This window comes from Onychomys torridus, chromosome 1 (genome assembly GCF_903995425.1).
Source record: "Onychomys torridus chromosome 1, mOncTor1.1, whole genome shotgun sequence".
NCBI lineage: Eukaryota > Metazoa > Chordata > Mammalia > Rodentia > Cricetidae > Onychomys > Onychomys torridus.
In genome coordinates this window covers 128,102,629-128,119,357 of record NC_050443.1, presented here as the reverse complement: position 1 = coordinate 128,119,357, position 16,729 = coordinate 128,102,629, and the positions used below count along the sequence as shown (strand labels likewise).

Here is a 16,729-nt window from a genome sequence, read left to right as displayed (position 1 = left end):
CTGTGAGAGGTGGTACACCTTGATCCCAGCAATGGTGTGGGACAGAGGCAGGCAGATTTCTGTGAGTTCAAGGCCAGCTTGGTATACAAATGGAGTTCCAGGAAAGCTAGGGCTATTACACAGAGCATCCCTGTCTCAAAAAAACCAAAACCCAGCGCCCCCTCCCAAACCACAGAACTGGCTGGTTTAGTAACAGAGGTTGGTATGCTGCTGCAAATTTGGGGGTGGGAGCATCTTCAGAGAAAGCAAGAATGTCCAGAGTGCCAGGGCAAGCATGTTTAGGATTTTGATTGGTATTTAAAAAAGAGATTGGCCAGCCCGGTCTACATAGCTAATTCCAGGACAGCCAGGGCTACACAAAAGAAACCTTGTCTTGAAAAACCAGAGAGAGGGAGAGAGAGAGAGAGAGAGGGAGAGAGATGTACCCCCTGGCTGGCTTCAGAGTCACTGTGTAGACTAGGCTGGCCTCGAACTCACAAAAATCCTCCTGCTTCTGCCTCCCCAGTGCTGAGATTGAAGGTGTGCACCAATACACGGGGCCAGAAGTCTCTTCTGTCCACAGGGAACAGCTCCTGGGAACCCCTTCTATTCTTCTGGGACGGGGATAGTAGCAGCTGCCGTTGGGAGAGATTAGGTTGCAGAGGAAAGCTAAGTCAGGCACCAAAAGCTTCACGATGATCCAAAAAACTTGTTAGCTCTGGAATAGCAGGCTCAAGGGAACGAGGACTATCTCTCCGGAGAATACGTTAATTCAGTGCAAACCACCTGCTAGCCAACCAACAGGAGCTGTTGCTTTAAGAAGCGCCACTCACGTGACCAACGACGCCTCGGTGCCTTCACCGCTCTTTCACACTGACCAATCCTGAGGTGGGATGCCTATTGGTGGGCGGGGATCTCCGTAGACGGCCACCGATTGGCTCCGCGTATTGAGGGCGGAGCCTGGGCTCCGAGAGAGGGAATTAGCGTGAGCCGGTGAGTGGAAGCAGCCGCCGCCTCCTCGGCAGGCGCCCTTGCAACGCCGGAGTCCGCAGGTGAGCAGGCCCTCCCGGGGCCCAGGGCTTCGCGTCCCGCGGTGGGCTGCTCACCAGCCTCGGAGCCCGCGAGAGCCCGCCCCCTTCGCCGAGCACGTGACACAAGTTCCGTAACCCTTGACCTCCCCACTCCTCCCCACGCCCTCTGGATCTGGGATGGATGAAGGAAGGTGGGTCGGAGGATGCGCAACCCAGCGGCCCTTGGAGGTCGGTTCCCACGCTTCCTGGTTAGAGAGACTTGGAACTGAGAATGTGCAGGACAGGAGACTGAGGAGTGGTAGACCCTGGGCACAGACCGGACTTTGTGAGGTCTCCATAGGGGGACAAAAAATGGAGAAACTCCTTCCTGGCTCTCCACAAGAATGGGTGCTTCCATTTCACAGATGGGAAAACTGAAGCGTACTCATCCAGTGGTAGTCTGATGGTGGGACTCCAAATCCTTGGCTATGAAGCCAGGCCTAGTTCAAATCCAAGCCTGCTGGTTGTAAAATACAGTATCCCGAGTTAATTTACAACAAGGGTTCTAGTCCCTGCCATCTAATTACTCAATGGTCATGGACACTCGTGGCTTTGTGAAATGGACAAAATGTATACTGTATATCTTGTTAATGAGGATAGGATGAGGTGAGAGTGTTGCTAGCTGGAAGCCACAGATATTTATGTACTTAGAGAAATAGCTGTGCTGGAGAGATGGCTCAGTGGTTAAGAGCACTGGCTGCTCTTCTAGAGGACCCAGGTTCAATTCCCAGCACCCACATGGCAGCTCACAACTCTCTGTAACTCCAGCTCAAGGAGATCTGGCATACATGCAGACAAAATGCCAATGCACATAAAAATAAATCTTTAAAAAAAAAGAAAAATAGCAGTTCTAGGCCAGGAGTGGTGGCGCACACCTTTAATCCCAGCATTCAGGAGGCAGAGGCAGGTGGATCTCTGAGTTTGAGGCCAACTTGGTCTACAGAGCGAGTTCCAGGACTAAATAATAGACAGGCTTTGACTCAAAAACAAATGAAGAATAACTGTTCTTTCTCTTTTCAGCAAGTGTTAATTAGGGTGTAGTATGTGCTGACCCTGCTGGACGCTTGGGATGCAAAGGTGAGCATACAGATTATGGTGCACAGCTTACAGTCTACTGGAGACCACATGCTGATCCTCAGCACCCCTTTAAAATCAATGGGAATGATGGTAAAAAGCTGTGTGTAGTGAGCTTGTAACCCAGCCCTGGGCATACCAAGATAGGCAGGTCCCTGGAGCTTGCTGACCAGCCAGCCTAACCTAAACTGTGGACCTCAGGTTCTAGTGAGAGACCCTGTCTCAAAAAGCAAAGTAGACAGCTCCCCAGGAGGAATGATACTCAAGGTTGTCTTCTGGTATGAACTCTGCAAACACATATACACAAAAGGTTTGCGTTTGTGTAGTTACAGACTGTTTGAACCTAAGGCTCACACATGTTAGGAGAGCTCTTTATGACTGAGGTGTATCTTGAGCCTTTTTTTTAAAAAAAATTTCATTTATTTACTTATTTTTAATTTTTTTTTTCTTGAGACAGGGTTTCTATGTGACCTTGGCCGTCCTAGAATTTGCTCTGTAGACCAGGCTGGCTTCAAACTCAGATCCACCTGCCTCTGCCTCCTGAATGCTGGAATTAAAGGTGTGCACCACCACTTCAGCTCCGGCCTTCCTTTTACATTTTAGTTTGAGATAGTCTGAGTTGTTAGGGTAACCTTGAATTCGCTTCATAGTCTAGGTGGGCTTTGAACCATCCATGCTCCTGCCTCAGAACTGCTTTAAAGACAAGTGACGGGGACATTTACACAGTCTGGGAAGAGCTCCCTGAGCAGGTTACATTGGAACAGTGACCTGAAGGGGAGTAGAGATTGATCACTGAGTCAAAGAGATTTGGGGAGGGGAACAAGGAAGGGAGGGTGTCAGACAGAAGAACAGGATGTACTGAGGCCCTGAAACACAGAAATGAAAGGTGGCCATGGGTAGACTCGCAGAACACAAGGGAAGAAGCAGGAAGAGGTTTTGCAGACACAACCTAGACTCCCCCATACTCTCTTATGTCTATCTTGAGATAATAGCATCCATTTCTATGAGCTTCAAAACTCATTGGCATGTGACCAACTCTCCAGTTTAATTTTTCTTCCAGTTCTTCCTCTGGTTTCTAGACTCATGGAACAACTGTGCAACTTGGAAGTCCAATGCTGAAACCCTCCAAATTACCCTTCATGTTCTTTTGACAGTGGCCTTTACTTTTGAAATGCTATATTATTCAAAAGCAAAAATAATTCAGTACAGTCCAAAGGAAAAACTGCCTTATAATTTTACCATAAAATGGCTTGTGTATAGCCTTTCCAGCATGGGCCAGTTTTGTTCCGTTTTCCAAAAGCAACAGGGGACCACTGGGAGGAGGGTGATGGGGTTTCCACGGGTTGCCCATTGGTTTTAGAGATAAAGAGTCACCAATCCTTGCCGGAGTCCTGGGAGCATGCCTGGGTGGGTCATCTTGGCTTGGGCTTTGTTGAGCCTCTAAGATCCCTGTTTGTGGAATGTTGAGCGAGAGGAGCAGGTGCCATTGGAAAGGTCTCGCTTGACTTGTGCTTGGGGGAATCCTAGAGATATTGGACAGCTTTTGCAACCCTTCCTTTTGTTTCTGCTCCTAGCTCCACTGGGGCCATGTCAGAGAGAGAAGAGCGGAGGTTTGTGGAGATCCCTCGGGAGTCCGTTCGGCTCATGGCAGAGAGCACAGGGCTGGAGCTGAGTGATGAGGTGGCGGCTCTGCTCGCTGAAGATGTATGCTACCGTCTCAGGGAGGCCACACAGGTATGATGCTCTCGGTTCCCTTCTCCCTTGACCTTCCTCTCACCTCCTCGCATGCTGACTTGTTCAACAAATGTATGTTAGGTCCCTTGTGCTTTGAGGTTAGGAGACTGTCAAGGCCTTTTCTAAGCCAGGCGATGGTGGCTCATGCCTTTAATCTCAGCACTTGGGAGGCAGAGGCAAGTGGATCTCTGAGTTCAAGGCCAGATCTACAGAGCGAGTTCCTGGACAGCTAGGGCTACACAGAGAAACTTTGTCTTGAAAAACCAAACAACAACAACAAAGTCCCTTTCTAGTCAGATGTCTAGAAAAGAAAACACTAGCTGAGCACTTTCTTATGGCACTTCTTTACAATGTCCTGCTGTCTAGGCAGAATGGGTGGATTGTGACACTCCGCACAAGAGACACTGAGGCACACAGCTGGGGCGTGACATTCGAAAGTTTTACATTACAGAGGCTGAGCTGGAGATACAGGCTTTCTGATTGCTGGCGTCGAGTCCTCTTTGTCTGTTCAGTCTAACCCATTTCCTTTGGGGGTTTCCGCACCTGCTCCCTGCTTCCTAACTCTGGCTTCTGTTCCTCCAGAATAGTTCTCAGTTCATGAAACACACCAGACGGAGGAAGCTGACAGTAGAGGACTTCAACAGGGCTCTGAGGTGGAGCAGTGTGGAGGTAAGTGGGGTGAGGCCACCTCACCTGTTCACATCAGGGCTGGCAGTGTGCTGTGGCATGAGACATACACACAGCGCAGCAGGTCAGGCGATGGACCCAGACCAAAGGAATATGAGTTTTTTGAGGCAGAATCTCACTATGTATAGTGGGCTGACACTCAGTTCCAGTTAATAACATTTTAAATGTAAAATACAGCATGAAGGATGGTAAGAAACTACAGAACCTTTGTTCAGGAGTTGTGATAGGCAAAAATAAGGGAACCATATTATAGTGCCTTTCTTTTGCCATGGTCTGACATCATTCTGGATGCTTCAGCTTTTTATTGTTGTTAATTATGTCCAGTCACCCTGCTTGCTAATACTTTCTCCTCAGGCTGTGTGTGGCTACGGGTCCCAGGAGGCACTGCCCTTGCGTCCTGCAAGGGAGGGTGAACTCTACTTTCCAGAGGACCGAGAAGTAAACCTGGTGGAGCTGGCACTGGCCACCAACATCCCCAAGGGCTGTGCCGAGACGGCTGTCAGAGGTGGCTGCTAGGGGCCTTCTTGGGGTTGGGACAGGAACTGGGTGGTCTGGTGGTACTGATGGGCCAACTTTTAGGAAATTTGAAGGGCCAAAATCCCAACTGACATCCATCTCTTTCCCTTGATTTTAGTTCATGTCTCCTATCTGGATGGCAAAGGAAACCTGGCACCTCAAGGATCAGGTAGATGGCAAAGTGGGGAATGGCTGTCTGGAAGAGCTCTGTAAGAGTGAGGGCCTCTGTGCCTTTGGGTCTGCGTCTGCCAAGCATTTACAGATGCCTGCTGTGTTCTAAAGGAACACATGCCCTTGTCCAGAGGCAGAACCCAGACCCGTTACCATTCATAATTTATGTTGGAGGCCAAGACAGAAGTATGTGCTGTATTCTGAGGTCCCTAAGAAGTACTTCTGGGGTATGCTGGGCAGAGTTTCAGAGAGCCTGAGTCCTGTACAATGGGAGCTTGAGAACTGAGCAGGAATCTGTGGCAGGGGGTGGGTGGGGTAGAGAGAGTGGAGACGTGTGGAGCCTGCCTGGTGAGAGGGCAGCTGGAGCAGCTTTGCCTGCATGTTCTGCTTGATTGGCTTCCATGTGGGTGGGTGTGCTGGTTGTAGGGTGGCAGGCTGAGGAAGCCTGGAGAAGGCTGTCCCTCCATCTGTGACCACTTCTTCCTGTCTTCTCACAGTGCCCAGTGCAGTGTCCTCACTGACAGATGACCTTCTCAAATATTACCAGCAAGTGACACGGGCTGTCCTGGGGGATGATCCACAGCTGATGAAGGTGACTCAGAGCTGACTGGGCATGACGTCCAAGTTTTAAATCCGTGTGAAGTATTTCCAGTTGTCTAGCTCTTGCCCTCTATAGATGAACTGGTTACTGTGGTGGAACCCATTCTCTAGTGGTGTGTGTGTGTGTGTATATGTGTGTGTGTGTGTGTGTAACTTCTGATGATGGTGTTCTTATACCTTCATTCTGCAGTCCCATTTTTTGAGGCATCTATTGATCTGGAGCCAAATGAGGCATTTATTTTATTTTATTTGTTTGTGTGTGTGCATGTGTGGTTTTTTTTTTTTTTTTTTTTTTAATTTTTTAGTTTTTGGTTTTTTTGAGACAGGGTTTCTCTGGGTAGCTTTGGAGCCTGTCCTGGAACTCGCTCTGTAGACCAGGCTGGCCTTGAACTCACAGAGACCCACCTGCCTCTGCCTCCTGAGTGCTGGGATTACGGATGTGTGCCACCACCGCTTGGCTTTGTTTTGTTTTGTTTTGTTTTTGAGACAGGGTTTCTCTGTAGCTTTGGAGCCTGTCCTGGAACTCGCTCTGTAGACCAGGCTGGCCTTGAACTCAGAGATCCACCTGCCTCTGTCTCCTGAGTGCTGGGATTACAGGTGTGCGCCCTCATGCTCATCGAGGCATTTGTTTGTCTGGACTTGATAAGGGGAGGAGAAGTAGATGTCCAGGCCCGGTGCCCACAGGTGCCCAGCCAGTTCTGCTCTGTAGATGTAGTTCTGCGCTGGTTCCTGCTACTATTGCTTTAGCCTCTGGACACCATCCGAGGTCTTTCCTGTCCTGTCCACAATCAGACGAGGCTGTGGTGTGACTGTTCTGTGTGACAGTTGAGATTCCCCCCACTCTCACATATCGGGCTGCTATTTCACTTAGAACATTGCCAGCATTGTTCCCTTGACTTGACTACTAGGCTAGTCATGCATTGATAGCGTGTTCAAGGGCCTGGATCGGAAGTCCCAACACTGTAAAACAGATAACACAGAAGCAGTTGTGGTAGTGTGGGCCTGTAATCTCAGCACTGGTAGGAAGATTGCAAGTTTGAGGCCGGGCTGTGGGCTACTTTATAAGACCCTATCTCACTCTGCAGAGAACAAAAGGAAATAAAAACTTAGCTCTTGCTTTGCTTCTTAGTCACCTAAGGGTAGCAGCTGTGTGCCTGGGAGCTAAGCCTCTTTACAATTGCAGACCTTTTTTTTTTTTCTTTTTTGGTTTTTTGAGACAGGGTTTCTCGGTGTAGCTTTATTTATGCCTTTCCTGGAACTCCCTTTGGAGACCAGGTTGGCCTTGAACTCGCAGAGATCCGCCTGCCTCTGCTGGGATTAAAGGTGTGCGCCACCACCGCCCTGCCAACAATTTCAGATCTTTAAAGGGTTTGGCATGTCCATGTCGTAGCAGTTTATGGATGAGGTGGTTTTCTTTGTTTGTTTGGTTTATATATTTTTGAGACAGGGTCTCTCTATGTAGCCCTGGATGGCCTGGAACTCTCTATGAAGACTTGGCTGACCATAAACTCAGATATCTGCCTTCCTACTTCCCCAGAGCTCTAGGATTATTTGCTTTTTGTTTGATTGTCTGTTTTGAGACAGGGTTTCTTTGTGTAACCTTGGTTGTCCTAGAACTAGCTCTAGAGACCAGACTGGCCTAGAACTAATGAGATCCTCCTGCCTCTGCCTCTAGTGCTATGATTAAAGGTGTGTTCCACTACTCGGTTGCTTTTTAATATTTTAAAGAATTATCTTATTTTAATTTATATATTTATTTTGGGTTTTTCAAGACAGGGTTTCTCTGTGTAGCCTTGTAGTTCTCTGTGAACTCCCTCTGTAGACCAGACTGGCTTTGAACTCACAGCGATCCGCCTGCCTCTGCCTTCTGAGTGCTGGGACTAAAGACATGCGCCACCACTGCTTGGCTGAATTATTTATTTCTTATTTTATGTGTCTAGTATTTTGCCTGCATGTACTTAAGTAAGTGGGTCATTTTTGTTTAGTGCCCATGGAAGTCGGAAAAGGGCGTTGTGTCCCTTAGAACTGGATAGTAGTAAGCTGTTATGTGGTGCTGGGAACTAAACTCTGTCCCCTGCAAGAACAGCAAGTGCTCTTAACTACTTAGCCATCTCTCCACCCCTGACTTAAGGTTTTTACTGTAATAAATGTCTTCTGCTGGCCGGGTGGTGGTGGCACACACTTTTAATCCCAGCACTCAGGAGGCAGAGGCAGGCAGGGGGATCTGTGTGATTTACTGAGTGAGTTCCAGGACAAGCTCCAAAGCTACACAGAGAAACCCTGTCTGGAAATACAAACAAACAAACAAAACCCAAAAAGATGTAATACCAGTATGTATGTATGTATGTATGTATTTGGTTTTTCTTTTTTTTTTCTTTTGGATTTTTGAGCAGTCTTCTTTGGAAATTTGCAGCAGTCTTTATGTCTCTGCTTTTAAAATGTAGCGGTTACAGGCCTTAGCCACCAAGCCTAACCTACAGCTTTTTCTTAGTTAAAAGTACGTTGGATAAACTAGGCATGGTGGTGAACAGCCATAATTCTAGTACTTAGGAAATGGGAGGCAGGGGTATCTGAAATTCAAGGTTATCCCCCTCAGTTATATAATCAGTTAAAGGCCATCGGGGGACATATCAGACCATATGTCAAAACAAAAACAAGTTAGACAGATTATATTCACTTTCACTATTGTTGTGTGCTCACAACTTGTACATGCTCTGGCACATGTGTGAAGGAAGAGAACAGTTGTGGAGTCACTTCTCTTTGCTCTTTACATGGTTTCTGGGATTTGAACTGAGGTGGACGGGCTTGTGCAACATGTGCTTTTACCAAACTGGACAGTCTCGATGCCCCGCCCCAGACTGGCTTCAGACTGGTGTTCTTGTATGCCTCGTGTGTCACACCTAGCATGTGTCTACTTTTTTATGAACACAGTATTGTTCTTGTCTGTCAGTGGGTTTCTGTAGGTTGAAACTGATGGAATTTCTGCATCGGGGCATGGACCTTTAACCTAACACATGGGTACAGTGTTAACCCACCCTCCGGAATGGTGGCTCTTTTTATAGAGACGATTCCTTTCAGGTCGCCCTCCAGGACCTGCAGACAAACTCCAAGATTGCGGCCCTCCTGCCTTACTTTGTTTATGTGGTCAGTGGGGTAAGTGACCAACTTTGTGGTGAAGATGACCTCGCAGTGGTTAGGGCTCCCAGCAGATGCTGTCAGAATGGCAGGCCCCTGTCTCTCCATGTCTCCCTAAGCAGCCCATGTTTACCAACAGGTAAAATCTGTAAGCCACGACCTGGAGCAGCTGCACCGACTACTGCAGGTGGCTCGGAGCTTGATGCGGAACCCACACCTCTGCTTGGGGCCCTATGTCCGATCTCTGGTGGGCAGTGTGCTCTACTGTGTCTTGGAGCCATTGGCCGCCTCCATCAACCCTTTGAACGACCACTGGACTCTTCGGGATGGGGCTGCTCTTCTACTCAGCCACATCTTCTGGTAGCCACTGGGCTCAAGGGTGGGATAGCTTACACAGTCATCTGGGTTGTAGTAGGGAACTAACTGTCGGAAGCCTCTGGCTTGGAGATTGAATGTTGAGTGTAGAATCTTAGAGCTCCCTAGCTGGCATGTCGTGGTACAATTACAAATATACCAAGATACTAGTCTTTTTGTCCCTTGGCTTCTGGGCCAGTCAAGCCTGGCAGTCTGTCCCAGAGTGCCTTACAAATGCTCGACTCTGTGCAGTACCTTATTCCCTTTCCTGCTTGTCGCTTCCACAGGACTCACGGGGACCTTGTAAGTGGCCTTTATCAACAGATTCTACTCTCCCTGCAGAAGGTCCTGACAGACCCTGTGCGGCCTCTCTGTTCTCACTATGGGGCTGTGGTAGGGCTGCATGCTGTAGGCTGGAAGGTGAGGACCCTGGCTTTTCTCATAGATCTTTGAGAGTTGCCATGTGTGTTGGAAAAATAGCATTCATGTATATTTTATTATAAAAGTGATGTGTGTTTGGTGCGGTCATGTGTTGAGACCTTGATTAGGCCAGGTTTATTGTATACCTTGACCGATTATATGTAAATGAGTCATCCCTTTAGAATTCCTGCTTGGAGGTCTTTATAGTATGAATTCTTGCCCATTCCATAACACCATGTTGGGAAATACCTTCAATTTCTTTGTTTCTCTCCCTTTCTCTTTGGGTTTTTTGTTTGACACAGTGCTTGTTTTGTAGTCCATACTGGCCTTCAATTTTTGATCCTCCTGCCTCAGACACCATACTCGGCTTCAGTTTTTGTTGTTTATTTTTTAATTGCATATTTTATAGTGAGCGGAAGTTTAGCACCGTAGAAATCTCCAGACGATCGTGTGCCTAGATCCTGTTAATATGCCTGGTCAATGAGCCGCTCTTTGGTACTTGGAATAATTCTGTTCATTTTGAATTTACATTATTTCTAAGTTTTAGAGAAATATTAAGTAATATTTCCTTTTTTTTTTTTTAACGTCCTCACAATCTCTTAGGGTGCTTTCACAACTGCCCTAAGGAGAACCAACACACTTTTATTTTGCAGTTCTGGCTGTCAGACCCTGGGTCTTGTTCCCACTTGGCAGGTGCTGCCCCCACCTCCCACCCCACCCCTTTTTGTTCTGTTTCTTCCCAGATGCTTGCTGTGATGCTGCTATAGTGTGCTCTAAGCTCAAAGACAATCTTACTAGAGTTTAAAAGGAAAATATCCCAGGGCAGGCAGGCTGTAAGCTGCTCAGTTCTCTCTTTTAACTCTACCTGGTTCAGGATCACTGGGCTTGTACAGCATGTGCCCTTACACAATGAACCATCCTGCTGGGCCCTCAATGCTTTTTTGTTTATTATTATTATTGGCTTTTTAAAAAATGATTTTATTTTTAAAATTTTTTTATGTGCATTGCTGTTTTGCCTGCTTGCCTGTGTGAACCCAGGTCCTCTGAAAGAGCAACCAGTTCTCTTAACTGTTGAGATATCTTTCCAGCCCCTTACTGGTTTTTGTAAGCAGGGTTTCCCTAGCTGTACTGGAACTTGCTCTGTGGACCAGGCTAGCCTCATGGAGTCAGAGATCCAACTGCTTTTTCTGTCCTCCCCCCACCCCCTAGGCATGAGCTGTTTTTGTTTAAAACAGGGACTTAAAGTGAAGCCCAGGCTGGTCTCAAACTTGGAATCAGACTTGGGAATGCTAGGGTTACAGACCTGCACCTCAAAATCTTGCTGATTTATATGTTTGTGATCACTTTTCTGAGTGTATATTGATGTCTGTAATTTTAGCAAAATGTTTCAGTGTCTTTTGTAGTCACAGTTACTTAAAATGTAATCCCTATTTCTTTGTGTCAGTAACATTTTCCCTTGGAATTTGACAGGTGGTCAGCATTTTCAAATGCTCTGTGGATGAGTGATCCAGGTCTACCTTACATGTCAAATCCCACTGGAATAGTTTTTGTTTAGTCTTAATTGCTTCCCTCCAGATAACTACTCAGTTTAAAACTGTACAATCGGGCTGGGTGGTGGCGGCACACGCCTTTAATCCTAGCACTCCAGAGGCAGAGCCAGGCAGATCTCTGTGAGTTCGAGGCCAGCCTGGTCTACAGAGCAAGATCCAGGACAGGCTCCAAAACTACAGAGAAACCCTGTCTTGAAAAACTAAAAACAACAACAACAACCAACCAACCAACCAACCAAACCTGCACAATTAAAACCATGTGTGGTAGTACACTGCCTATAATCCCAGAACTTGGGAAGCTAAAGAAAGGGAATTCTCAGGAATTCAAGACCTGGTCTGGGCTCCCTGCAAATCATTTCAACAACAAGGTTTCTTGATTGTGTGTGTGTGTGTGGCCTGAACTCAGCTCCTGTTTCTCATTAAGAACAGTACTTTCCTGCTGATTGTATTCACAAACAGTCTACAAACAGTTTTTATGTCGTAATGATTTAATTAGGTCTTATTAGCCCAGTTTAAGTGCCAGAAATGGGTCTTTTTATATTGCCAGTGTTTGGTTTCTTTTTATGCCTCATGCCTACCAAAAGCTTGTACATACAGTAGATCCCAGAGAAATGTTGGATATTTCAGTGAGGAAATTGAGGACTGGGCCCCAACAACAATCGGAGTGGGTCTTGTGGGAAAGGGCCCTCAAGAAGGCATATGGGCCGAGGTTGCTTACTGCATCCTTTTTTCCCTTCTAGGCAGTAGAACGAGTCCTGTACCCACATCTGCCCACTTACTGGACAAACTTGCAGGCGGTGCTGGATGACTACTCGGTGTCTAATGCCCAGGTCAAAGCGGATGGGCACAAAGTCTATGGAGCTATTCTGGTGAGTGGGCAGCCCGGCTCCCCTATCACAGGAGCTCAGCAGGTTTCCTTCGGAGGTGCCTGCTGGCCCAGGTTCCTTCTAGCTCTCTGTGTGCAGGTGGCCGTCGAGCGACTACTGAAGATGAAAGCCCAGGCCGCAGAGCCCAGCCGCTGTGGTCTCGGCGGGAGAGGGTGCCGCCGTGCCGCGGAGGACCTGCCTTGGGACAGCCTTCTCCTCCAAGAGTCTCCTCCGGGGGGCGGCGCCGAGGCAGGCTTTGGGTCTGGTCTCTCCCTGCCGCCAGGAGGCGCCGGGCCAGAGGACCCTTCTTCCTTGACCCTGGCAGACATCTACCGGGAGCTGTACGCCTTCTTCGGTGACAGCCTGGCCACTCGCTTCGGCACTGGCCAGCCCGCGCCCACGACCCCGCGCCCACCCGGAGACAAGAAGGAGCCAGTGGCTGCCCCGGACTCGGTGCGGAAGATGCCGCAGCTGACCGCCAGCGCCGTGGTGAGCCCGCAGGGGGACGAGAGCCCTCTGGGCGGGGGCCCCGCGGCAGCCGCCGCCGCCGCCGCCTCGGAGAGCAGGCCGCTGCCGCGCGTGCACCGGGCGCGGGGCGCTCCTCGTCAGCAGAGTCCTGGCGCGGGAATGCGAGACGTCTTCCAGAAGAGCCGCTTTGCGCCCCGCGGGGCCCCGCACTTCCGATTTATCATCGCTGGGCGTCAGGCCGGGCGGCGCTGCCGCGGGCGCCTCTTCCAGACTGCTTTTCCCGCGCCCTACGGACCCAGCCCGGCGTCCCGCTACGTGCAGAAGCTGCCCATGATCGGCCGCACCGGCCGCCCGGCTCGCCGCTGGGCGCTCTCGGACTATTCCCTGTACTTGCCACTGTGAGGCCGCCGGCCCGCCGAGAATAAACCCGCACCAGGAAGTGACGTGTCTGTGCTCGTGGGCGGGGCCTGGGCGGTTGGCTTCCTGGTGGCCTGGGCGCCATGGCGCTACGCTGGTCGCAGCGAGTTGAGCTCGCGCTATTTGCTGCCGCCTTCCTATGCGGGGCCGTGGCGGCCGCGGCACTGACTAGGACCCAGGTGCGGCTGCGGGGCGGGCTAGTCTTGGGGTCGAGTGTCGGGACTGGCCGCGGTAGCTCCACCGGGCCTCGGGGCTGAGAAGTCAGTTCCAAAGTTGTTTCCCTGCCGAAGGAGCTAGACACGCAGAGCGTCTTCCAGCGTTGTTAACTGCTGCATAGGCTTACTTGGGTGCCAAGACACAGGCCCAGTCTGCATCCATCTAATAGAAACATTTGTGCCCAAAAAACCCCGAAAACGTAGTGTGGTGGAGGTGATCAGGTACCGCCTGATTGTAATGCGGTGTGTGTGAAATAAGGAAACGTATACACCTACGTACATTTACGGTTCACTACTGCGGGGCAGTCTTGGTAAGAGTACTTTGAGTCACTATAGGAGTCTACGACGCCTTCTTTTACAGACTAGAAGAGCTGCCTGTTAAAGGGCACACGAGGTCAGGGTTTACTCTGCTCACAGGGAAGGGTGGAAGCTTGTGATTTCTCTGGGGGGTCGTCCCCCCTTCCCCCACACAGGGTTTCTGTGTAGTCCTGGCACTCCCTCTGTAGGCCAGGCTGGCCTGGAACTAACAGGTCCACCTGCCTCTGCCTCCTGGGTGCTGAAATGAAAGGCGTGCACCACCACTGCCGGGCTTCTCTTGAGTTCTTTATATTATAACCCACTGAACTTTCTGACCCTCTGGGCCCTGCAGACTTGGCTCCCAGCAGATCCACATCAGTCTCTCCTAATTTGGGAACTAGCCCTAACATTTGGCAGTAACCTGCATCTCAGGGCACTGAACCACCAAGGACTCAACAGCTTCTCTCCACAGGGCTCCTTCGGTGGTAGCTGTCCCTTGTATGGTGTGGCAGCCCTCAATGGCTCCTCTCTGGTCTTGTCAAGTCCCTCAGCCTCTTCCCTCTGCTACTTCGTAGCTGGGGCTTCAGGCCTCTTGGCCCTCTACTGCCTTCTGCTTCTCCTCTTCTGGGTCTACAGCAGCTGCATCGAGGACTCTCACAGGTGACTGATTGCCCTACTAAGGACAAGGGGCCAAGGTGAGATGAGTCCCATCTGAGCCCAAGCTTGTTTTCTCTCCCTCAGAGGTTCTATAGGGCTCCGAATTGCTCTGGCCATCTCAGCTATAGCCATCTTCCTGGTCTTAGTGTCTGCCTGTATACTTCGATTTGGCACCAATTCTCTCTGCAATTCCATCATCTCCTTGAACCATACAATTAGGTAATGGGAAAGGGAGGGAAGCCTGGCAGGGATTATCTCCCTCTGTAGGGACAAATCATGTAAGTTCCCATTCTTACCCCATCCTTTGGCCCCCTTTCTCACAACTCTCTTTATCTCACAGTTGCTCTGAAGCCCAGAAAATCTCATGGACACCCCCTGGAACTGCTGTGCAGTTTTACTCTAATCTACAAAATGCTGAAGTGAGACAAAGGGATATACTAAGATTAAATATCTAAGAGTGTTCACCATGTAAAATATGCTTGCCTGTAATTCAGTTTAAAGCTCAAAGTAGCCATGGGCTTGTCACCTGATTCTGAACAGAGGATATTGTGTGGGTGGGACTGGATTGGAGATGGCTTCCTTCCTCACACTCCTGTTTTCTCTCACAGACCTCTTCTTGGGTGAATCTGGTCTTGTGGTGTCTGGTCTTGATGCTCCAGTTCATGCAGTGCAAGTCTGAAGCCACCCCATACCGGCCCCAGGAGCAGGGTGGCCCAGAGTGGGGCTCTGAGACCGACGCTCTTGTTGGGCAGCGCCCATCTCACACCTGAAGAATGCTCGAGGGCTTTCTGCGGCCAAAACCTCCATGCCCAAGTGCTTTTACTGGTCTTGCCTCACTCAATGCAGCCCTGTTTATGCTGAGAATGTTTCCCTCCAGGAGGGAAACATTAGAATAGGCCCCTCCACCTTTTCACCTTAACATTTTTTGTACCAAAATAATATATTACTTTTCTTCATCATGGTATAGAGTTCTTGATGTTAAAGCAAATGGATGGGAGAGAAGACAGGATGATGGCTTAAGAGCAGCCGGCCCTTTAGAACACAGATTTATTGGCTGTTAGTGAATCCTGGGGCCTTTTCATTGCTCTGGGTTGTCTCTTCATCCCTAGGGTTTGCATCCTCCTCTGAGAGGGCAAGTCACATTTCACAGGCTCCGATAGGCACCCACAGTGTTGTCAAAGAGTTGAGTGTTGGGGAAATGTCCAGCTTTGTCCAAAAGGAAGTAGAAGCGTCGGCCTTTGATCTTCAGAGGCAACATGGCAGGAACTTCAGCTCTGTGGGCCATACAGGAAACCTGGTTCAAAGGAACTGTGAAACGGGTTCCCAAGCCAAAGGGGGCATAAGTGGTAAGCATCACCTGCTGCCCTCCTGCAAGGAGCATGACCGAACGCACAGATCGGACAGAGTAGAGAAGACCAGCACCAAGGACCAAGGCTCCTGCAGGAGAAGCAAAGTGGGGTAAAGGGTTATGCAGACAGACCTCCTTTAGAGCACAGTCACATTGCTGCAATGGCAGTAACAGTTTTGAGCACTTACAGAATTGTGTGTTCCTAACTCTAAACCCATCACTAAAAAAAAGGGGAGGTGTGTGTGTAATTGGTGGTGGTGCACACCTTTAATCTGAGTACTCTGAAGGCAGAATCAGGAGGATCTCTAAGTTCCAGGACAGCCAGAGCTACACAGAAACCCTGTCTTGAAAAAAGAAAAAGGAAAAAAAAAAAAAAAAGACGGTCTTTTAATCCATGCTGGCCACAAGCTTGCTATAGGTTCAATAACAATGAACTTGTGAATTTGTGATCTTCCTGCCTCTACTATATAAATGCTAGTATTACATTTGGGTGCCACCACGTACCATTTATGCAGTGTTAGGGGCTGAACCCAATGCTGCATGCTACTTAGACAAGCACTCTACAAACTGAGCAATACTAACATTTTTACAGATGGCCAGCTCCGTTGTTAAAGGAGTGGGCCCGTGGCTTCAGTAGCCTGCTCATGGCCAGAGTGAGGGGCAGATCTTGGCCTATGGTGTGCGAGGTGGGGGTAGGGAATTGGGGAGCAAGGCACTCAATGACTTAGTTGCCATCACACCTATACCGAGTATACCACTACATTTCTGCTCATCCAAGAGGATTGGGGACCCTTCATTGAGTTTTGTGCTCACAGCCCCACGGCAACCAGGAGCCCATGCCCTTACCCATCGTGCCGCAACCAACAGCTAGCCCGTAGCGCCAGAGTGCAGAGCGCAGGTCCGTGGAGCCCCGGTTTGGAGCCTCGGCAGGAACCCGGATCAGAGGTCGGGACAAGGCTGCAATAGCCAGGGAGGTCCAGAAGATGCCCTGGCCGGCGCAAAACAGTCCAAGGATGGCAAAGAAGCGGCCCCGTTCATGCTGGAAGAGCAGCACATCCCGTGGGACCCCATTTTGCAAAGGCCGGTACACAGGGTGGGACGGCAGTACAGACAACAGCCCGCTGACCCACCGCCGCCAGGGCGCCGCCATAGCGGAACACTTCCGTCTGTG

At 49.5% G+C, this 16,729-nt stretch overlaps 4 protein-coding genes across 10 annotated transcripts in view; 3 read left to right on the top strand and 1 right to left on the bottom strand.

Annotated features, from left to right (window-relative positions):
• Positions 1-16,729, top strand: part of LOC118594502 (solute carrier family 22 member 19-like) — a 703,508-nt gene that overhangs the window by 424,780 nt on the left and 261,999 nt on the right. The window lies entirely within an intron of this gene.
• Positions 529-13,064, top strand: Taf6l (TATA-box binding protein associated factor 6 like). 6 transcript variants are annotated; one of them, XM_036204350.1, is made up of 12 exons: positions 531-1,031; positions 2,070-2,126; positions 3,698-3,857; positions 4,440-4,526; positions 4,899-5,049; positions 5,179-5,229; positions 5,729-5,823; positions 8,910-8,984; positions 9,106-9,326; positions 9,608-9,740; positions 12,031-12,159; positions 12,256-13,064. In XM_036204350.1, the coding sequence occupies exons 2-12, from the start codon at positions 2,119-2,121 to the stop codon at positions 13,024-13,026; spliced, it is 1,881 nt and encodes a 626-aa protein (XP_036060243.1). In that variant the 5' UTR covers positions 531-1,031; positions 2,070-2,118; the 3' UTR covers positions 13,027-13,064. The 6 variants fall into 6 exon arrangements, with proteins under 6 accessions (XP_036060207.1, XP_036060227.1, XP_036060243.1 ...); XM_036204344.1 differs by lacking the exon at positions 531-1,031 and adding an exon at positions 1,040-1,238; XM_036204314.1 differs by having other exon boundaries at positions 529-1,031; positions 12,031-13,064.
• Positions 13,089-15,166, top strand: Tmem179b (transmembrane protein 179B). Its single transcript, XM_036204640.1, has 5 exons — positions 13,089-13,220; positions 14,026-14,213; positions 14,295-14,429; positions 14,551-14,629; positions 14,819-15,166. Exons 1-5 carry the CDS (start codon positions 13,125-13,127, stop codon positions 14,978-14,980), a joined length of 660 nt encoding a protein of 219 aa, XP_036060533.1. The 5' UTR covers positions 13,089-13,124; the 3' UTR covers positions 14,981-15,166.
• Tmem223 (transmembrane protein 223) lies at positions 15,220-16,720 on the bottom strand. The gene is made up of 2 exons (XM_036204652.1): positions 16,405-16,720; positions 15,220-15,647 (listed from the first exon to the last, which is right to left on the bottom strand). Exons 1-2 carry the CDS (start codon positions 16,706-16,708, stop codon positions 15,355-15,357), a joined length of 597 nt encoding a protein of 198 aa, XP_036060545.1. The 5' UTR covers positions 16,709-16,720; the 3' UTR covers positions 15,220-15,354.